Source organism: Dromiciops gliroides, chromosome 2 (genome assembly GCF_019393635.1).
Source record: "Dromiciops gliroides isolate mDroGli1 chromosome 2, mDroGli1.pri, whole genome shotgun sequence".
NCBI classification, from domain to species: Eukaryota; Metazoa; Chordata; class Mammalia; order Microbiotheria; family Microbiotheriidae; genus Dromiciops; species Dromiciops gliroides.
In genome coordinates this window covers 320,529,737-320,553,535 of record NC_057862.1, presented here as the reverse complement: position 1 = coordinate 320,553,535, position 23,799 = coordinate 320,529,737, and the positions used below count along the sequence as shown (strand labels likewise).

General features: G+C 38.8%; 1 protein-coding gene across 1 annotated transcript in view; it reads right to left on the bottom strand.

Annotated features, from left to right (window-relative positions):
• ADAMTS2 (ADAM metallopeptidase with thrombospondin type 1 motif 2) overlaps positions 1-23,799 on the bottom strand; it is a 476,618-nt gene that overhangs the window by 169,967 nt on the left and 282,852 nt on the right. Inside the window, exon 4 of the mRNA XM_043989764.1 lies at positions 15,134-15,336. Within this exon, the coding sequence (XP_043845699.1) occupies positions 15,134-15,336 (203 nt within the window). The remainder of the gene's footprint in view (positions 1-15,133; positions 15,337-23,799) is intronic.

Genomic DNA, 23,799 nt, shown 5'->3' with positions numbered 1-23,799 from the left:
TCTGACCTTAAGTAGGTATTTCCTTTTTTTAGAGAAACACATTCAAATATAATTATCCCTGTTTTACAGATGAAGAAACTAAGACTCAGAGATGTGAAGTGACTTGTTCAAGTCTACACAGCCTTATACTCTTTCTACAACTTCAGCTTGACTCACCGTTGGCAGGAGACCAAATAAATCCAAATGTAGGAAACCAGGCATGTAGCCATGGGCAGACAGGGATGCCTGTTTCAGTGAAACTGAAGACAGTGGCATCCATCTGAGGCTGAGAATTAGCAAAACCAAAATCCAAGACAAAGTGATGTTCAACTCAAGCCAAAGTAATGTGTGTCAATAAGATGTGCTGGGACCCAAAGATGGCTCTGCTTTTCACTTCTGGAAAGGTTGTTCTGCTTGGTAAAGTGACGGGTTTTTTGGGTGGGAGGAGTGGAGAGTGGCTCTGTGTTTATTTATAACTTGCTAAGGTTGTCAGAAGCAGGAAGAGTGAACCTAAATAACCAAGTAAATACAGTGATTGATTTCTGTCTTCCTGACCATCATTCCCACCTCTCTATTCAATCCTTCCCCTACCCCTCAACCCCCCATAATGGAATTTAGTATTACACCCTTAGAACCAAGCTGGGTTCTGATAGATCCCTTAGCTTGCCTGGATCAAGACCTCTTTTTCACATCTAACTTCCCCCTCTGTTTTCTGGCTCCCCTTTACATGTTATTTAACTTCATAAGAATGTGAGCTCTTTATTTGTTTTGATGATCCATATTTGTTACAAAGGTTTCTACACTGAATTGCCATACTCTGCTGACTTATCGACCAGATACATTTCCATATGGAGACAACAGACCATCCCCTCCCCACAAACTACATCCAAAGAAACTTATTACTATATCATTGTTGCATGTCCTTGCTGTATTAGGGAAGAACAAACCTCTTTTTGTTAAACATTCAATGAGTTACAAGTATCTCATTTCATCTCAAAATTGAAACTGAACTATGAGAATGCTGCTGGTATTAGAGGTGGACCTCCAATATATCTCTAGCCCCTGCATAGAGAATGGAACACAGCAGGCATTTAGCAAATGTTTGTTGAATTAAATTTAATTGAACTGAGTTGATTTGAATTGAACATTCCAAGGATTCAACTCAGACCCCTAACAGTAAGAAGTCATTCTAGAACAACTTCATGTTCACATGCTCTAGGCATCATTATGACCTAAGAAAATAATCTGAAATTAATGAATTCCACTCTGGACCACAGCTTTCATTTTCCTCCAGATCATGTGTTGGACCCAAGGATGGCTTTTAGGAGTGGGCTGACGCCATTTCCCTTTTACTTAACACAATGGACCAAGATGCTCTCAAAAACCTCAGCCTCTGAGTTAATCATTTGTTTGCCTCTTGTTTGTGCAACTAACTGTTTTCCCATACTGCAAACTAAGTAGTATTTATCCATTCTCCAGAGATAGAATTGTTCCTCCCTGGACAGTTCCCAAGATGCCTAAGTCTCCCAGGGTAACTCGGCATGAAGTACAACACAACTCAAATGTTACTATTAATGATAATTAGTCAATAAACATGATTACAATTGTTACTAATAACAATTACTATAAATAATAACTCATTTGTATACAAATTAATAGTTTACAAAGCTCTTTATAAAGATATAAAGATTTATCACTTTCTGGGCTGCAGTTTCCTTTGTAAAATTAAGACTAAGTATCCTCTTAGCTCTAAAAAAACTGCTCCCATGATGTATGCTCCTCTTAAAAGTCTTGTTAGGTAAGCAGTGAAAGTGTTATTAGCCCTTCCTTCCTTCCCTCCTTCCTTCCCTCCTACTTTCTCTTCTCCTTTCTTCTTTCCTTCTTTCCTTCCTTCCTCTTCTTTTTGAAGGGAGGAGAGAATCAAGCAAGTCTTCTAAACAAGGTGTGAAGAGTAACCCAAGGCACTGAGAAGCTACTTGTCTTGGCCCTTGTGATCCACCTAGCATGTGCCAGAGGCAGTATTTGAATCCAAGTTTTTAGACTCTAAGGCCAGGCCTCCTGACACTATACCACACCTGCTTCTCAGTCTTACTTTACCCTGTCTATATCAGATTTTATACATGTTGTCTCCCAGATCAGACTGTGAGCTTCTGGAGTCATGGGGACTTTTTTTTTCTTTGTATCTATGGGGCTTAGCACAGTGCTAGGACAGAGTTGGCTCTTAATAAATGCTTGTTATTGGTGTTGACTTTAAAAATGAGTAAAGTGAACTTCTGAGAAATGAAATGACCAAACTTAGACTATTAATGAGAAGCAGAGTGGAGATATAAGTCAAATGTTCTGAAGCCAAATCCAATGTAGTTCCTATAACCCTGTGCTGTCTCTTACATTCCTGGAGGCATTCCTTTTCCAAGAAATTGGAACAAGGTTTATTCAGATTGTTTGTAAATTCTTTAGCTAGTCCAGATTGATTTATATATTTATTTAAGTCTGAGTTTTTTCCATATTTATTTAACAAGAACATATTAAAGATGATTAAAACCTTCATAGGTTCTAGGTAGCACAGGGGATAGATTGTGGGGCCTAAAGTCAGGAAGCCCCAAGTTCAAATCTAGCCTGACACTTACTAGCTGTGTGACCCTTGGCAAGTCACTTAACTTCTGTTTGCCTCAGTTTCCTCATCTGTAAAATAGGGGTGATGATAGCATCTACCTCCCTGGGTTGTTGTGAAGATCAAATGAGATAACTGTAAAGTGCTTATCACAGTGCCTGGCACATAGTAGGTGCTATATAAATGTTTTCTTCTTTCCTTCCTTTAGAATCACTCAAAACATCTTTGAGACATATCCAACTTCAGATAAGACAGTAGATATGATATCTACTTGTTATTCCCACATTTTGATTCTTTCCTCCCTCCCTCTCCCTTTTTCATTTTTCATAAACTAATAAATGACAAATCCCCAAAATCCATACATCCTATATCCTTAGAAATTCAACAAATAAACTATAGTAGAACCAGATGATTATCACAGGCAAAACTGTCACCCTAAATCATCCAAACATAATACCAACCTAGAAAAATTTAAGAACATTTTAATGGATGTTGCCGTATTAAACACTAATAACATTCAAATTATGTCAGAATGAAAGGCTTTCAAAATATAAAGAGCTAGTAGAGAAATAAAAATGTGGAAATATGAAGTAGATGGTGTTTCCATAGTCCTGCCTATGGTTGCATCTATCTTAAAGATGCTTTAGGTGAGGGCACCTAGGTGGTGCAGTGGATAAAACATTGGCACTGGATTCAGGAGGACCTGAGTTCAAATATGGCCTCAGACACTTGGCACTTACTATCTGTGTGACCCTGGGCAAATCACTTAACCCTCATTGCCCTGCAAAAAAAGAAAGAAAGAAGGAAGGAAGGAAGGAAAGAAAGAGAGAGAGAGAAAAGGCAAAATAAAATCCTTAAATAAGCTCATATTAGAAAAAGAAATTGAACAAGCTATTAATGAACTCCCTAAGAAAAAATCTCCAGGGCCAGATGGGTTTACAAGTGAATTCTACCAAACATTTAAAGAACAATTAATTCCAATATTATACAAATTATTTGGAAAAATAAGTGAATAAGGAGTTCTACCAAATTCCTTTTATGACACAAATATTGTGTTGATGCCAAAACCAGACAGAGCCAAAACAGAAAAAGATAATTATAGATTAATTTCCCTAATGAATATTGATGCAAAAATTTTAAACAAGATATTAGCAAGGAGATTAAAAGCAAGTGATCACCAGAATAATACATTATGACCAGGTGGGATTTATACCAGGAATGCAGGGCTGGTTCAACATTAGGAAAACTAACAATATAATCAACAACATCAATAAGAAAACTCACCAAAATCGTATGATTATCTCAATAGATACAGAAAAAGCTTTTGACAAAAAACACCACCCATTCCTAATAAAAACACTAGAGAGCATAGGAATAGGTGGAGCTTTCCTTAAAATAATAAGCAGTATCTACCAAAAAACCATCAGCAAGCATTAAAAGTAATAGAGATAAGTTAGAGGTCTTCCCAATAAGATCAGGGGTGAAACAAGGATGTCCATTATCACCTCTATTATTTAATATTGTACGAGAAATGTTAGTTTTAGCAATCAGAGAAGAAAAAGGAATTAAAGGAATTAGAATAGGCAAGGAGGAAACAAAACTATCACTCTTTGCAGATAATATGATGGTATACTTAGATAATCCTAGAGAATCAACTAAAAATTACTTGAAACAATTAACAACTTTAACAAAGTAGCAGGATGTAAAATAAATCCACATAAATCATCAGCATTTCTATACATGACCAACAAAGTCCAACAGCAAGAGATAGAAAGAGAAATTCCATTTAAAGTAATGGTAGACAACATAAAATACTTGGGAGTCTACTTGCCAAGACAAACCCAGGAACTCTATGGACACAATTACAAAACACTTTTCACACAAATTAAATCAGATCTAAATAATTGGGAAAATATCAATTGCTCATGGATAGGCCAAGCTAATATAATAAAAATGACAATTCTACCTAAATTAATTTACTTATTCAGTGCCATACCAATCAGATTACCTAAAAATTATTTTATAGAGCTAGAAAAAATAATAACAAAATTCATTTGGAAAAACAAAAGGTCAAGAATATCAAGGGACCTAATGAAAAAAAAATGTACAGGAAGGCAATCTAGCTGTACCAAAACTGAAGCTTTACTATAAAGTGGCAGTCATCAAAACTATTTGGTATTGGCTAAGAAATAGGGTAGTGGATCAATGGAATAGGTTAGGCACATGAGACACTATACTATACTATAGAGATACTATAGTTAGTAATGTACTGTTTGATAAACCCAAAGACTCCAGCTTCTGGGACAGGAACTCAGTATCTGATGAACACTGCTGGGAAAACTGGAAGATAGTATGGCAGAAACTAGGCATAGACCAACATCTTACATCTTATACTAAAATAAGGTCAAAATGGGTATATGATTTAGACATAAAAGTTGATTCAATTGGTAAATTAGGAGAGGAAGGAATAGTTTACCTCTCAGATTTATGGAAAAGAGAACAGTTTGTGACCAAAAAAGAGATAGAGAATAGTATGAAATGCAAAATGGATGATTTTGATTACATTAAATTAAACAGGTTTTTACAAACAGCCAGATGTACAATGCAGCCAAAATTAGAAGGAAGGCAGAAAGCTGGGAAACAATTTTTATAGCTAGTATTTCTGATAAAGGCCTCATTTCTAAAATACATTTGGAACTAAATCAAATATGTAAGAATCCAAGTCATTCCCCAAATGAGAAATGGTCAAAGGATATGGACAGGCACTTTTCTTTTTTCTTTTTTCTTTTTCTTTTTTTTTTTTTTTTGCGGGGCAATGGGGGTTAAGTGACTTGCCCAGTCACACAGCTAGTAAGTGTCAAGTGTCTGAGGCTGGATTTGAACTCAGGTACTCCTGAATCCAGGACCGGTGCTTTATTCACTGTGCCACCTAGCTGCCCCCCCTCCCCCCAGGTAGTTTTCTGATGAAGAAATCAAAGCTATTGCCATATGAAAAAATGCTCTAAATCACTATTGATGAGAGAAATGCAAATTAAAATAACTTTGAGGTACCACCTGACACCTATCAGATTGGCTAATATGACAGAAAAAGGAAAATAATGAATGTTGGAGAAGCTGTGGAAAAATTGGAACACTAATGCAATTGTTGGTGGAGCTGTGAAGTGATCCAACCATTCTGGAGAGCAATTTGGAATTATGCCCAAAAGGCTATAAATCTGTGTATAACCTTTGACCCAGCAATACCACTATTAGGTCTTTTTCACAAAGAGATATAAAAAAGGAAAAAGGACCCATATATACAAACATATCTATAGCTGTTCTTTTTGTGATGGCAAGGAATTAAAAATTGAGGGGATGCCCATCCATTGGGGAATGGCTGAACAAGTTGTGGTATATGAATGTAATGGAATACTATTGTGCTGTAAGAAATGATGAGCAGGTAGATTTTAGAGAAACCTGGAAGGACTTACATAAACTGATGCTGAGTGAGATGAGCAGAACCAGGAGAACATTGTACACAGAATCAACAATATTGTGTGTTGATCAACTGTGATGGACTTGATTCCTTTCAACAATACAATGGTCCAAGATTGTTCCAAAGGACTCATGACAGAAAATGCTCTCCAAATCCAGAAAACAAAGAACTATGGAATCTAGAAGCTGATTGAACCATATGATCTCTATATATTTTTTTGGTTTTGTTTTTTGAGGTTTTTCCTTTTTGCTCTGATTATTACACAGCATGGCTAATGAAGAAAGAAAGAAAGAAAGAAAGAAAGAAAGAAAGAAAGAAAGAAAGAAAGAAAGAAAGAAAGAAAGAAAGAAAGAAAGAAAGAAAGAAAGAAAGAAAGAAAGAAAGAAAGAAGGAAGGAAGGAAGGAAGGAAGGAAGGAAGGAAGGAAGGAAGGAAGGAAGGAAGGAAGGAAGGAAGGAAGGAAGGAAGGAAGGAAAGAGAATAATAAATCCATAAAGAAATAGATAAGGGACACCTAGGTGGTGCAGTGGATAGAGCACCGGCCCTGGATGCAAGAGGACCTGAGTTCAAATCCGGCCTCAGACACTTAACACTTACTAGCTGTGTAACCCTGGGCAAGTCACTTAACCCCAATTGCCCAGCCAAAATAAAAAGAGAGAGATAGATAGGTAAACACTTTTATTCAATTACAAAAACCAAATCATTTTATCTTTCTTCACAACAGTCTGCTACACATTAAAAATGAAAGTAAGATAGCTGGATGGTGCCTTGCTCCAAGGACATTTCTATCTGGACATCATCAAAAAGAAGCATGAGAAAAACAAGAAAAAAATAGTCATAACAGACATATCTAGCACTTTATAGTTTACAAAATTTGCTTGCATTATTTCTTTTGTGCTCCATAATAATATCATGAGGTAAGCAGTTATTATCCTATTTTTACAAATAAGAAAACTGAGGTACACAGAGGGTAAGTGCATTAGGCAAGATCCCTAAGCTCATCATTTTCAGAGTTGGGATTTATTAAGTTTTTATTCTTTCTACTATACTATATAATTTCCTCTTTACAATTTCAATTGTACCTTGTATTTTTCCTATGCACTTATCATATTCTCATTTGTATTACAGATATCTGTAGGCATATGGTCTTGTGAGATCAAAGAAAGCAAGAACTGTGGATTACTAATCATTGTATCCCTCAGAACTTAATACAATTTCATGTTTATTGACTTATTTGTATTGTTGAACTGGCATGCTATAATAATATTACCTCATATTTACAAAGGAAACAAAGGGCTATTTGAGTCTTGAAATCCTAGAGTAAGAGGAACTTCTGAAGACTTCTGACTCTAGTGGAAGGGAGATAGGATAAGACTGCATTAAGGATTAGAATAAAACAAAAGCTTAATTAAATAGAAAAAAAATCAATAACTGAAGTAGTAAGAAGAAGGGGCCAATTTTATGCCCAGGTTTTATATTTCTTTTACTTTTGCTTCAAATGGTATTTTATCTTAAAGTTATAGTATATATGCTGGTAATTAGTATTTGTTTACCCTTCATGGTGCTACTTTAAAGTATTTTGTTTTGTTTGGTTTTGGTTTTTGTGGGGCAATGAGGGTTAAGTGACTTGCCCAGGGTTACACAGCTAGTAAGTCTCAAATGTCTGAGGCTGTATTTGAACTTAGGTCTTCCTGAATCCAGGACTGGTGCTTTATCCACAGCGCTACCTAGCTTCCCCCAATGGTGCTGTTTTAATGAAAAGTTATACCTTCCCAGAAATGGCATTTTGTTGATTATCTCTAATTTATCTGTACCCAGTGGAGAGTCAAGTCATATGATCTTTATTTTATAACTCAAGGCACCACCAGTTTTGATGGCAGCTGTCTGATTTGCCAGTGCATGGCCAAAGGAGGTCAAGCTAGCCTCAAAAGCAGTACATCTTACCAATTCAACTCTATTTCAGTGGGCCACTCACCCACCTTGTGTTTAGAGTTAGACTGAATCTTACAGATCATGTAGTCTAACCTTTTTTTTTTATAGATGAGGAATCTGAGGCCCAGAATGATTAAATGTTTTGCCTAAGGTCACAGAAATAATTAATAGCAGAGCTGGGATTTGAAACCAGCTCTTTTTCCTTTAAGTTTTATGACCTTTCTACTATGCTATACTGTTCATATCAGCATCTAATTAACCTTCAGAGATTAGTTTAGATGCCAAGAGCATCAAACTCTACTGAACGGACTTCTTCAGCTTTCAGACATCTGATTCAGCAGGACTGCCTGTGGTGAAACAGTAGATAGTTAGGTATTCTACTTGAGCACACTCTTCTTGTTCATGGTGTTCTCATGTACCTACACTTATACCTTCAGAATGTGGGAGAAGCAAGCCCCCTCGGTGCCTCTGGATTGATAGAGACAACTGGCTGCTTTATGGACACAATCGAGCTTTGCTGATTCACAGACAGCACAGGGGAGAGGAGTTATATCTAGAGTGGACTGCCCTGAGTTCAACAGTAACATCCCAACAAAGCCATGTCAGCTGGTGTAGCCTTAAAGAGAATCTTCAAGTTGAAAGGGCCTCAGAGATCACTGAGTGTAGCTCATAACTAAATAGAAATCCCCCTTACTCATCACCTCATCTAATCACCACTTGAAGGCTGGCAGTGTTGGGGAACTTACAACTGCCCGAGTCACCTCATTCCACTTTGGGAAAAGGTCTGATGTACAGCATCCCTACCTGTCTTGCAGGGGCTCTGGAAGGAGGAAGGGAGAGAAAGGGCACACCTTTTAAGCCCCATTCTATTGAGGAGGTAGCAAGACTCCAGGAGCAATCGGCAATAACACCAAGAGCCAAATATGGTCATTCTGCCTCTCAGTAACATGCTTGGTCCACAAGGGGGGTGGTGACTAGAAAGTGGGTACTTAAAAAATTCATTTGAAGATTTTTTCCCCCAGAAGAATAAAAACATTTGCATATCCCAAGCTGATTGGCCTCCATGGCATATTTATCATGTACATTATAGTAAATAGGCTGTTCTTGAACATGCTTTGAATGTACGGATACTGAGAGTTACCAGGCAGTTGAATCTCATTTTTTTCCAAAATAGATTCAAATAATGTGTTTTTCCACATCTGTTTACCACACTGCTATCAGGCTAACTTCCCAGTGTAGAAAAAGCATCTGGGTCAGGAACTCAAAGGGAAAATTTATACACAACTGGGCAAACATGCCAGCCCACTAGACTGGCTGTTTAGATAAACAAAATGCAACTGAGAAAAGGACCTGGAATGGGCAGTCATCTTCAGCATTTGCTGAATGAAAGAATGAGTGAATGAATTAACAGTTTAAATTCACTATTCATCCATAGTCAGAGCTGTGCAGATGCTGCTGCCAATGGGCAACAGTCACAGAATTTAGAATTAGTTAGAAGATCACAATATGGAACACAAAATATCAATAGTAAAGGAACCTGGGAGTAATGAACACAGAATGTTAGAGGTGTAAGGAATCTGAAAGCAACAAATATACAATGTCAACCAGAAAGGACTCCAGAGGGATCTAAGATGTTAGACTTTCAATGGTCTTTGCAACATAGAATAGAGAGGGCTGAAGAGGAAAGGAAGGTGGGAATCCAGAATGTCAGAGGCAGAAGGACCCTTGGAGTGGAGAAAGGAGAAGGTAAGAGTTGGAAGGGGCCTAGAAGATAGAAGCAAGCATGTCAGAACTGGAAGGGACTTTAGAACACAGAATGTCAGAAATGAAAGGCTAAGAGGGGAAGTAACATGCTCCAATACACAAAGCTATAGTGGTGATGAAAGAGCCTTAGATTTGGACCTGGGATTGAATCCCAGCCCCAATACTTACTTCTTGTGTAACTTTAAGAAAAATCAGTTCATATGTCCAACGGGTTATAAAATTGGGCATACTCTTTGACCCATCAATACCCTACTTCCACTGTACCCCAAAGAGATAAAAAACAAAAAAGAAAAGGGCTTATATGTACAAAAATATTTGTAGCAGTTCTTTTTGCAGTGGCAAAGAATTGGAAATTGAGAGGATATCCATCAATTGGGGAATGGTTGAACAAGTTGTGGCACATGACTGTGATGGAATACTAATGTGCTATAAGAAATGACAAGCATGATGCCCTAAGAAAAACCTGGACTTAAATGAACTGATGCAAAGTGAAGTGAGCAGAACCAGAAAAAAGTACATAGTAATAGCAATATTATATGATGATCAACTGTGAATGACTTAGCTATTCTCAGCAATGCAATAAAGACAATTCCAAAGAATTTATGATGAAAAATGCTATACACCTCCAGAGAAAGAACTGATGAAATCCGAATACAGATCAAAGCATATTTATTTCTTCTTCTTTTTTTTCCTTCCTTCCTTCCTTCCTTCCTTCTTTCCTTCCTTCCTTCCTTCCTTCCTTCCTTCCTTCCTTCCTTCCTTCCTTCCTTCCTTCCTTCCTTCCTTCCTTCCTTTTGTCTGTTTTCTTTCACAATTTGAGCAACATGAAATTATGTTTTATATTACTGCACATATATAACCTATATCAAATTGCTTCCCTTCTCAATGAAGGAAGAAGGGTTGGAGGAAGAGAATTTGGAACTCAAAATTTTAAAAATAATAATGTTAAAATTGTTTTGCATGTAATTAGGGAAAATAATATATTAAATAAATATAAGAAAACCCTAAAAAATCATTTCACCTCTCTAGGGTGTAGTTTCATTATCAGTAAAATGAAGAGGTTGATCCCTCTGGATTTTCTTCTTGCTCTAAATCTCTGAATGATATCTGGGGAAAAAAAACATAGCTCATTTCTTGTTTGAGGTTGACTATGAAATAAGTGGTGTGACGATCATCCTTTCCCCAATTTTAGCTCCCCCTTCAACCCCCAACGATTTATCTGAACCTCTAAACCAACCTTTCAACTGAAGTAACTAGGTGACACGGTGGTTATAGTGCTGATTCTGGAGCCAGAAAGGCCTGAGTTCAAATCCCACCTCAGACACTTACAAACTGAGTGATCTTGTACAAGATATAACCCCTGTTTGCTTCAGTTTCCTCATCTGTAAAATGGGGATAATAATAGTATCTACTTCCCAGGGCTGTTGTGAGGATCAAATAAGATAATATCTATAACATGCTTGGCAAATAGAAAGTGCTATATAAATGCTATCTATCTAGATGTAGATAGATAGATAGACAGATAGACAGACAGATAGATAGAGAAATAGCTATCACTTGGCATGAATTTTGAGATTTGTGGCTTTTTGTCAATAAAACTCATGATGATTGAACAATTCTCCATGACATAACTAGTGGTCCTAACATGGTCAGAGGTTGGTTTTTCTAGAAATTCAAACTATTCTGAAATCATCATCTCACTTGTGCTCAAAAAGTCCTCAGGAAATAGGTGGGGAGTCTATAGGCATAGCTCTTCATAAGGAGAGGGAGCATTATGTGATGGAAAGAACTCTGTCCTACAAAGTTAGAAATTCCAAGTTCTGGTCCTGTCTCTACTGTTTATTAGCCACATGACCATGAGCAACACAGTTTTCTTTTCTCTCAGTCTCAGATCCCTCATCTCTAAAATGAGGTTAAAAAGTCCAGTTCAGCTTATTTCACTAGCCTGTTGGGAGAGCTAATAAGATAATAGAGAGGAAAATGTGCTATCCATCATTATAATTTCACAAATGAGAGAATGGAAGCTCAGGGAGGCGAATGATTTATCTTGGATCACTCAGCTTGGACTGATCTCCTAATGTCCTGCAGGGTTCCTGATTCTCATCTCTCCAGTCTTTTCTCAATTTCTACAGTTGAGATATCAATGGGCTGATTCCCTGAATGGAATCCAAATCAAAATAGGACTGTACATTCACCAAGGTAAGCAATGGAAATACACAGGCAAAAACAGAACAAACCCAATTCTGAAACTGATGTGTGCTCTTCCTTCAATTTCCTAGTCTTAGACTTAACTTAATCTTAACATAGACTTAACCTAGTCACCAGGAGATGACAACAGCTCGTGTCTTTATAAACCATTAAAGTTTACAAAGCACTTTCATTATAATGATCCAGTGAGAAAGGTCATCCCTTACTTACTATTCTCAGTTTACATATGTGGGAGCTGAGACTGATTGAGGTAAAATGGGATTAGGATTGTTCATTAAACTATACCGTATAGGTTCCTTAGGACTGGAAATGAGGGTTGGGAATCACCTTCCTGCTCAGACACCTCACAGACTCACAGAACCTTTTCTGCAAGGGCACAGGGCCTGACCAGGGCATCTTAGGTATAAGGAAAGATTGCTAAAGATTTAAACTAAGCATCAGCCCAAAGTTATGTTAATTAAAGACTTGGCATGTAACTAGGGAAATGACTCTTAGCTTCCTCAGTAAATTAAAAAAGCTGAGGATTAGCAGACCCTCTGGTCCAGGAAGTCATTGACCCCCTTTCCATCAGCTTTGTTTTCTTGACAACCACATCAACCCACTTCTCCCAACCCCATTTTCCCAGATGTTAAACAGCTGTTCCCTAAATGCATAGACTCGTTGACTAAGCATTCAGGGCTGCCAAGCAAATTATACTGGCACAACTGTCGTCAAATTTTACAGGTCCTACTGAGGCTACTATTTAGATGTGAGAGTCTGGTTTCTCCCAAAGAAAATTATTTATAGTTTGACTAACAGGTTTTTCATCTGGCTCAGCACAGGCTGTGTTGATACCTAATCAGCTTATCCAGATTGTCATTGGCACTTGTCTCCTTCACTTTCTGCATCTGTCTTCCTACTTTCTACATCCTCCCTCCCATTTTTGTGACCTTTTTCTCCATATTTCTTCATCCCTTTACTCCTCACTGTCCCTTCTAATTTGATGTCCCTCTCCTTACTTTCTGGGATCCAAATCCCTTTTCTGAATGTTCCTCTCCATCTCTTTCTTTCCTTCCCCCTCCTTGCATTAGTCTTTTTCCATTTTCTTCCATCCCTCTGAATTTCTCCCTTCTATAATCCTCTTCTCTATTTATGTCCCACTTGCCTTTCTCTTTCTTCAATATTCTCCTCATTGTGGGTGTCCCTTCACTGTATCTCTAGATATCCAGGACCTCATGTTACCTCTTAGGCTGTGACCCTGGTCAAATCCCAATCTATTTAAAATTTAGTTTCCTCATATGTGAAATAAATGAGTTGCATTTAATGGCCTCTGAAGTCTTTCCCAGTTTTGCCTAAATGCATAACTTATGATTGTGATCACTTCTTTTTGCAGTCAAAGGACCTGGACTTAGGTCTTGGCTCTGCTACTTCCTCTGGTGCCATCTAAAATACCCAGATATCATTGCTAAAGGATTGTGGAACTATATAGATTAGACCTGGAAAGGACTTAAGAGGCCATAGAGTCCAATCTCCTTTTTTCACAGATGAGGAGACTGAGGCACAGAGAGGTTAGGTGACTTGCCCAGGGTCTCATATCTAGTTGTGTCTTAATGGAGATTTAAATCCAGGTTTTCCTGATTTCAAGTCAAGTATGCAACAGTATGCTACTTTTCCAGCTGTAAAATTAAAAGACTGTACATTTATGATTCCTTCAAATTCTTAGTTCTATGATTTTTCCCTGACAAAACTCACATTACCTTGGTGTAGCTAATCTCAGCTTGTAGTAAGAGAAAAATAATGTAAATGAACTAGTAAACAACAAGGTACTAATGACTAATAGATATCTGGTCTTAATTTATCTGGTGTATTTACTATTTAAGAAGAGAAAGCTTAAAAAAATTAAAAATTAAAAAAAAGAAGAGAAGGCTTAATTCAAATGAATTGTTCATTAGAAGAATTCTAGATGGAGTGATAAAGGCCAAAAATTTCTGGCAAGGTCAAAAAGGATTTATTATATAAGTTTATTGTATATTTAATATTATAATATATTATATAAGTTGGAAATCTTTGTAGCTTAGGCCATATCCTAGCCTGCTTAATTATAACTGCTTGATTTCTTTTAATTTTGCCAAGTAAGGAGATTCAGATGTTTGTCTCAAGGCTCCATTCAAGTCCCTTGTTTACAGCAAGGATTTCCAGAGATCTATGAGGTCACATCAAAGAAATGGTCTCAAATTCTCTCATTTCCCCTTTATTTCATATGACCATTTTACTGGCCAATTCTTCATGTAACTTCTATGGCTCACATGAGTAGTATTGGAAATACTACTGATACATGAATTTCTGCCTTCAGAAGAATAAGTTAACTGAACAACCAAGTCCCTGTGTGGGATTGGATCCACTTAATTACTTAATGTATACTTAAACTGCCAATAATAGCTAGTATTTATATAACGCTTTAAGGTCTGCAAAGTGCTTTACAAATATTACCTTGTTTGATCCCAATGAGACTTCTGTTTGAAGAGGATTCTCCTCCTAAGTAGTAGGAACACTTATATTAAGTGGAATATTCCACTTAATAGCTTTCTCTGAAGTAGATTATAACATGAAATCTCTTGGCCAGTCTAGAAAACAGGGGGTTCTTAACCGTTTTGGTATCCTTGGTCTCTGGCAACCTGGGGAATCCTATAGATTTCTCAGAATAATGTTTTCAAATGCTACCTCCCCCATCAAACCTTCCCTGAAACCTCCTTTCACCAGATGAAACTGATCTCTCTCCTCAAATTGTTCATATAACTTTTCATGGAGCTTTGCTGTGTTCTGAATCTCACTATTTTTTTTATCACAGTCAGTTGTGTACTTATCCTTGATTTTATTAGATTATAATGTCCTTAAGAGTAGGAACTGTATCATCTCTGCATTTCCCCCCACTTAGCATTGAGCACAGAGTCTTAAGCATGGTATGTTAACAATTAAGGAATGGAAGAGAAAGTAGAGGAATGAGAGAGGAAAGGGGAGGAATAAAGAGAAGGAAAGGAGGAAGAAATGAAAAGGCAGGGGAAGAAGAGGGAATGAAGTTCAAGGACACAGGAAATCCAGGGAAGCCTCTGGTGGCAGCCAATATAGGGATGACATAAAACTAAAGGGGGTCCCCATATCCATGATTTCATCATTCAGGTCACTTACAATGTTCATGAGAGTGAGAAGGTACTTCTGAACGTGTTCCTTCCCATGAAACTGAACCACAGAGTCATCAACACCCAAGAGAACCTCAATGTTGTAGTCATCGTCGGTAGCATGCCTTCGAGACCGTCTCTTGGAGCCATTGATTCGGTCTTCAACAAGGCCAAGCATACTGCTGAGGTTATCCAGGCCACTCAGGTCTGCCCCTGGAGTTAAAACACAGACACAGATCATCAGCAGGGACTATGTTATGGGGAAAGGTGGATACTGATTGGGTAGTTCACCAAAATTATCCATACAAGAAACCCAGAAAATATCTAAACTAAAGGCTACTCTTTGGTGATGCCCAGACATCTGAAAAAGTACACTGAAAACAGCTATGGGTTTTGTTATCCTTCTGTATAGAGATTTTTTAAACAGATAACATTGCTGACTTTGAAATTCCCCACTTAGGTTCTTGCCTACTTTTAACTGTACACACCATGCTGTGTGGAAACAAAGAAGGAAGGTAGGAAGGAAGGAAGGAAGGTAGGAAAGAAGGAAGGAAGGAAGGAAGGAAGGAAGGAAGGAAGGAAGGAAGGAAGGAAGGAAGGAAGGAAGGAAGGAAGGAAGGAAGGAAGGAAGGAAGGAAGGAAGGAAGGAAAGGCAAAAAATATAGTTTGGGATCAAGATATGAAAGAGAACAAAAACTTTTAGACAACTTAGAAAATGAATGTCATGTATATCATGAATACTTTAAAGAAGTGAGTTGGAAGGCATCAAATAACATCATAATGTAATTAGGAGTCACAAAATGTCTAGTTATCAACATGGAAGTTATTTCAAAATTAGCTTTTCATGTACAGATAAACCTTTAAGTAGTTAGAATAAAGGTCAAAGTAAATACCAAGTTAGAAGGAAGGCTAAAGATGAAAAGACATTGTGGCAATCACAAAAGCTCTGAATTGATCTTTTAGAGCAAATTATTGGCTCAAAGGGGAGGAAATAAACAAAAGCAGAGACAGTGACTATCACTATTTCCTAGAAATGTTTAACAAATGCAAAATAGTCACCATAAGAGGGAGGCCAAAAAAGTCCATAAACTGACTCTGCCATACTAGACTTTTCATTGTTTTAATCACTAACAACACCAGCATATGTCTTCCATTTCATGTCTATTCATTGCCCTTGATAAGTAGAGAGACATGGCATTCATGGGCAACACTGGTATAGCATTTTAGCTCATTTGCAAAACATTATGCAGGAGGATTATTTAAGAGAATTAGTAGTATCATCTCACAAAATAAAATCAGAGAAGGTAGGGGCAGCTAGGTGGCGCAGTGGATAGAGCACCGGCCCTGGAGTCAGGAGTGCCTGAGTTCAAATTCAGCCTCAGACACTTAACACTTACTAGCTGTTTGACCTTGGGCAAGTCGCTTAACCCCAATTGCCTCACTAAAAAAAAAAAAAAAAAAAAAATCAGAGAAGGTAGAAGTCTTGGCGTGAAATCCAGGGAAATTATTCTGAGGACATTCATAGATTCAACTGAAATTCAATAAATATTTATTAAGTACCCACTGTGCTTTACTGTGCTAATAAACACTGTTATTAGACATTGTATGGTAGCACAAAGATGAAAAATGGCAAATCCACATCCTTAAGTTACTTCACTGTAGTTTAATGGAGGTGGGGGTAGGATGGGGGAGTAGACATTAAAATAACTATAATATAAATTGGGGGATTATTAAGTGCATAAGAAATATCCAATACTCTGACCTGAGAGATTCAAGGAAGAAAGGAACATTTCTATTGGAAAGGGGCTGGGAGTAGAGGATTAATAATAACTATTCCCATTGATATAAGGGCAGCTAGGTGGCACACTGTATAAAGCACTGGCCCTGGATTCGGGGGGACCTGAGTTCAAATTTGGCCTCAGACACTTCACAGTTACTAGCTGTGTGACCCTGGGCAAGTCACTTAACCTTCATTGCCCCGCCCCCCCCAAAAAAAGATTAGAAAACAATTCAGAGCCTTCATGGAAGAGGTGGCATGTGAAATACGCATTAGTTGGGGTGTCAAAAGGCAAGAGTATAAGCCAGACACAGAGGTCAGTGTGTCCTAAAACAAAGAAACAAAAGAAGGTGGCATGAAAAGAGGAAAACAGCGAGCATTTTAATTTGGCCAGAACATAGAATCCATGAAGGATAATAAAAGCTAGCCAGAAGCTAGCTAGAGGCTGAGACAGAATATATTGCTCAACTGTCATCTAAAGGCACCATGCTCTGGGTGTCTAGAGGCCCAAGCATGGAGATGGGGGAGGAAGGGTCAAGTGACAGGGAGAAAATTACTCTGAAAAACAAAAAAGAATGTTTTGAGTGAGGATTGTAGACTCTTAGTTTCCAGTCGCTGAGGATTCTGGGGAGTTAGGGATCGGATATTCAGATAAGTATAACTGTGATGCATGTGTGAAACTAGAAGGACAACAAATAAGACATAAAATGGAACAGATCTTTTAGTTTTCAAAAATATTGTCATCAGTATGATGAGACCATCACATTTGGACCCAATATATTCTGTGAGGAAATGACAATAGGACATAAGACGATAAAGCTAGAAAAAAATATATAGACCTGACCAAATTTTTACAGATGAAATTCATGCTTTAAGTGACACAATTTTAGAGGCACTCAGATTAATTTTGAAGATGTCTCAAAGATAAGATACCAGAAGAATGGCAAAGATCACAGATTGTGCTTTTATCAAAAACAGGCATCAGCGACTACCTCCCAATGTCTATTCTCTCACCTTTATAAAATCTTTATGGGAATGGTCTACATATGCATTTATAGTCTCCTTGATGAATATATGAGAAGATAACAGGCTGACTTTTGCACATGACTTTCTACCTTCATATTGTAAGGGACTAAAATTCTAGCTATACTATCTAAAATCTAATGAGTGGTCCCCAATAAATTACAAGCTTTAGCAAGAATATTTAAATGTTTAAGTATTTATTAAAGAGCATTAGGATAAGAGAGAAAGGTAAAAATCTAACTATTTCTAAGAGACCCCATCATCCGACCCACCATGGCGAGGTCAGGAACAAAAAGAGGAAGAACCCCTCCACCAGCATCTGCTTCCTACTTTGTATCCTCCTCCCAGAAATGAGAGGCTCCTCAAGTTGATTGGCTGGTAGCTTTGATAGACAGTACCCACAAGCAAACGTCACTTCCTGATGCCAAGGAACTGAACATATGGCTTGCCCTCAGATGCCTTCTCCTCATGGCAGAGCTTTCTTACAGTAGCTCTCCAACAGGTGGCATCATTCCAATCATTACAATATGGATGCATAGCTAATTGAGAGCTGTACAGAATACAAGATCCTACTCTATCTATTGTTCATTGATTTTTAATTAGCATTTAATCCAGGGGAGGAAAATGAAGCCCTGAAGGTACTCTTCCAATAAGGAATCTCCCACATGTACTATTGCATAAAATTATACAACCCTCTATTATAGATGTAATCACTGAGTTAATTTTGCACAGTGACCTACTGAGAATAGATATCAAAGGAGATATAAAACATACTGACCCTAGCTATCTGCCAATCTCACAGAAGATACTTTGCACATAATTGAAACAAAAAAAATTCCTATTAATGCTAAAGAAGTTGTTTTTTGTTCATGTATAACACTACATTTACTAATTTTGTTGAGGCAGCCCTGGGATACTACGAGGCCTCAGTAAAATCCAAAATTATGTAAAAGAATCACACAATCAAAGAGGAGGATGGGATTTCAGACACCATTAAGTCTAACCTAATGAAAACTGGTCTATCTATATTATAAATGCAGCTAGATAGGTGAGATCAAGTTAGCATAAGTACCTATATCTTAGCCAGGAAATGTAGATAGACAAATCAGCTGAGCAAAGGATTGAATAGAAGAATGTAAATTTGGGTCCCATTTGGGAAACTGCAAAGCACTTTCAGTGATCTACAACTGATCAATACTGCTCATCTTTATTGCTTCAATTTTCTCCCAGTCTTCCCCTTTGGTTGTTGCAAATCACCGAGGCCTATAACGCTGGAAAAATAAAAATTGTAAATCATCCAAAAGGCAAGGGAAAGACACATATTGAACACAGGAAGATCATAGTAGACCACCAATAGTAACTTGTTTAAGAAAAGTGATGTAAAGGGCAGCTAGGTGGCGCAATGGATAGAGCACTGGCCCTGGATTCAGGCGGACCTGAGTTCAAATCAAGCTTCAGACACTTGACACTTACTAGCTGTGTGCACCTGGGCAAATCACTTAACCCCATTTGTCTCAGTTTCCTAATCTGTAAAATGAGCTGGAGAAGGAAATGGCTAACCACTCCTGTGTCTCTGCCAAGAAAACCCCAAACAGGGACATGAAGGATCAAGACACAATTGAAACAACAGAACAACAATAATATATCAGGTTTTGTGATAAATCCTGGGACTAGAAAAACAAAACTGAAATTGTCCCTGCCTTCAAGAGGTTTACATTCTATCACAGGAAACAGTATCTACATATATAAAATGTATATGTAAATAAATATAATATGTATTTGGGATATGACCAGATCATCTAAGATGGCGGCACCCACATAGGAAATGCTAGAGACCTGCTTCTGAAAGACAAGAGGACTAGTACAGGCATGAATACTTGGACATCCTGCATTAGCCTGTCAGCTTGGAAGCAGCCTCTTTCCAATGGTTGTGTAGCCATAACTGTTTCTATCTTTAAATCTATCTGCCTGAGGCACAGCCTCTCTTCCTGAAGCATCCTAGGATAAAGGGCTCTTTACTCACAGCAGGAATACCATGCAATAAGCTGGGGAAAGGCCTTCCCTACCTTCCCCTCCCCTTAAATCCTTTAGAGAGCTACTTTTGCCTCCCCTTTAACCCTGAGGCCCAAAGAAAGAGTTTAAGGTTTTGGTCTTGTTTCATTTGTCCTTTTCAATTTTTGGTTGAGGAAATAAAATCTATTTACTACTTGGGAGGGCAAGCTATGGAGACCTTGGAGCCCAGGATCTCAGGTCAGATGTTGCAACCATCCCAGGAGGGAGGTCCCAAGAAGCCAGGACCCTAGGAAGTTAGTTGAGATGAAGCTTTGGACTTAGAATTTGGTGGGGCTAATGCTTTGTAGGAACTGAGCAAAGGTATGAATCTACTCTATTCCCTTCTCCAGAGACTGAAGTGGTTTAGCAAGGATGATGCCCCTGAGGTATTGGGGGAAATATTTGTATGTCTTTTTCTTATTATACTTTTGAATCATATATTCCTTTAAAAAGGTAATCTGACTGTTAAGTAGTTAAATGGAACTGGGGTACTTAGGCCACTAAACTGGGGAAACATAATGAGTAGAGGTTTCAGCCAATAGTAGAGCTAAGAGATTCCCCCTGGAGAACCCTGGGTAAGGGGTAAAATGTAATAGATGGCCTTCAGGGAAAGGGGATCAGAGAATTACTTACATAAGTATGTATAAAATACATAAATACTAGGTAATCTGCATGAGGGAGCTGGAAGAGAATTGGGGGATAGGGTAGTGTTGACCAAGAAGGACCTCATGTGGGAGTTGGCACTTGAGATGAGTTTTGAAAGAAGTCAGGAATACTGAGAGGCAGAAGTGAGGAAGGAGCGCATTCCAGGCAAGGGGTAAAGACTATACAGAGGAAATGTAATCTCATATATGAGGAAGATTATCAAACAAGAAAGACAATTTGACTGGATCCCAGAGTGAGGGAACAGGAGGAATGTGTAAAAAGTCTGGAAATATAGGCCAAAACCTGGGCTCAGGACAAAGTCCAAGACAGAGGACAGGATCTGGATGATGATCCATCAACGGAGACTGAGGAACAACAAAAGAATGCCCCCAAAATCCAAAGATGAGATCACCCAGGAGGAGAGGTTAGTCTGCATTGTCAAATACTGCAGAAAAGTCAAGAGAAATGAGTAGTGAGAAATGGCCACTAGATTTGGCAGTTAAGAGATGACCGGTAACTTTGGAGGGGGCAGTTTAATTTGAAAGACTGGTCAATGGGGGCAGCTAGATGGTGCAGTGGTTAAAACGCTGGCCCTGGATTCAGGAGTACCTGAGTTCAAATCCGGCCTCAGACACTTGACACTTGCTAGCTGTGTGACCCTGGGCAAGTCACTTCACCCCCATTGCCCCGCAAAAAAAAAAAAAAAAAGAAAAAAAAGAAAGACTGGTCAAAAACAAGGTGAAAAGTCATTTCAGGGGGCAGCTAGATGGCGCAGTGGATAAAGCACCAGCCCTGGATTCAGGAGGACCTGAGTTCAAATCTGGCGTCAGACACTTGACACTTACTAGCTGTGTTACCCTGGGCAAGTCACTTAACCCTCATTGCCCTGCCCCCAAAAAAAAAAAGTCACTTCAAAGTCAATAGGCATTGATAACTTTTTCCAGGTGTTTGCCTATGAAAGGGAGGTGAGATAGAGCATGATAGCCTGATGTTAAGGTCACACAGATTTTTTTAATTATAGGGGAGGCCTGGGCCAATTGCCTATATGAGACTTAGTTTCCTTCCGTGTCAAGTGGAGTGCCCACCCAGAAAGTTGCTGAGATACTCCAATAACAGTCCATTCAAAGCACTTCCTAAACTCTAGAACATAATAGAAAAAAGGTCACTTACATTGATAAAGATGATGTGTGAGGAACAGCTACTTTGAGTTCTACATGGTGCCCCTTCACCCTCAATATTAAGAGCTGGAAGTGCCCCTGGGACATGGGGTAGATCTTCTGTGAAGGATTTATAACAATACATGGACAAAAACTATAGTATGAGAAGGGGTTGTAATCTCCATCACTGGATGGAATACCACACTGAGTAAATCATATATCTATCAAAGTATGTCTATGATATATGTATGCTTAAGGTCTTTTTATGCACATGTGGCAAGTGTGAATCAGTCTCAGATTATTTTTTTTCCTTCCACACCCACCTCTCTCCCCATTCCAGGCTTTCTCCCAGAGCCACTGCCCATCTTAAAGGGAAGAAGGTGGGGAGGGGGATAGAAACCCAAGAGGCAGAGCTTAGAAGGGTGCATTCAACAACCCCCCTGTACCTTTGGGATGGCTCTGATCAAGAGAATGATGAGTCTAGGGGCAGATGAGAAGTTTTGGATGGGGTCCCACCTGCTTCAGAAGTCAGGGAAGCCATGGGTCTAATAGCACATTCCATGGTGTCTGTGGAGCATAGGGAGGAATCTGCAGGTGTGGGGAAGTTAATGGAGCCTTTCCTTGAGCAAGACCTTGGGGAAGCGATAGCATAGAAAGTGCTGGGTTTCAAAGTGGTTTGACAATGATTAGGAGGAAGGTTTGGCAAAGGGCCATAGAATCAGCCCTGAGGACAAACCTAGCTCAGAGGATACCTAGGAGCCTCCTGGCTTCAAGCCAGCAAAAGAAAGACAATACTGAAGAAGAAGAAAAAAAAAAGATAGCCTGGAGTTAACTCTGGTGGTGAGACATTCCTTAAATAGAAAAGAAAGTTGTTTAAGATGCAGTGAAGGGAGAACAGATGAGTATATCAGTCATTTAGCATTTATTAAATATCTACTATGTGCCAATTTCTGTGCTAAACTTGGGGTATGTAAGAAAGGCAAAAGATAGTCCCTGCCCTCCAGGAGTTTACAGTCTAAAGGGGAAGACAAAAAGCAAACAATAGGAAATAGTTAACAGGAAGACAGCATTAGAATTAAGTGGGATTGGGAAAGGCCTTGGGAAAGAAGATGGGATTTTAGTTTGGAAGCCAGGGAAGATGAGGTAAAGGTGAGGAGGGAGAACACTCCAGGTAGCCAGAGAAAATGCCTGATGCTGGGAGATGGAGTTACTTGCTCATGGGACAGTTGGGGTCCTATTGTCACTGGATCAAAGGGGGGGGAGCTAGGTGGTGCAGTGGATAAAGCACCAGCCCTAGATTCAGGAAGACCTGAGTTCAAATCTGGCCTCAGACACTTGACACTAGCTGTGTGACCTTGGGCAAGTCACTTAACCCTCATTGCTCTGCCCAAAAACAAAACAAAACAAAAAGAGTGTGTGGCAGAGAGTAAGGTATAAGGAGACTGGAAAGGGGACGGCAGGGTGGCTACCTTATGAAGGGCTTTCAATGCCAAACAGAGGATTTTGTCTTTGATTCTGGAGGTGAGAGAGATGCTCTGGAGTTTATGGATTCAAAGGGGTGACATGGTCAGACCTCTATTTTAGGAAAATAACTTTGGTTGCTGAAAGGAGGATGAATTGGAGGGGGTAGACATTTGTGGCAGGCAGATCAACCTGGAGTCTAGTCTACTGTCCCAGTATAATGTGATGAAGACCTGTGCAAGCATGGTGGCAGTACTGGAGGAAAGAAAGGGGAATTTTTGAGAGATGTTGCAAAGTTGAAATCCACAGGCTGTGGCAACAAATCAGATATGGGGATGACAGGAAGTGAAAAGTCCAGCATGACTCCTAGGTTAGGAGCATGGGGGCCCAGGAGGATGGTGTTGCCCTCTACAGTAATAGCGAAGGGGTTGGGTGCTTAGGGGGAAAGAGCATGAGTTCTATTTTGGACACGTTGAATTTAAAATATCTGCTGAACATCCAGTTTGACATGTCTGAAAGGCTGTTGGAGATGTGAGACTGGGGGTCAGCAGAGAAGTTAGG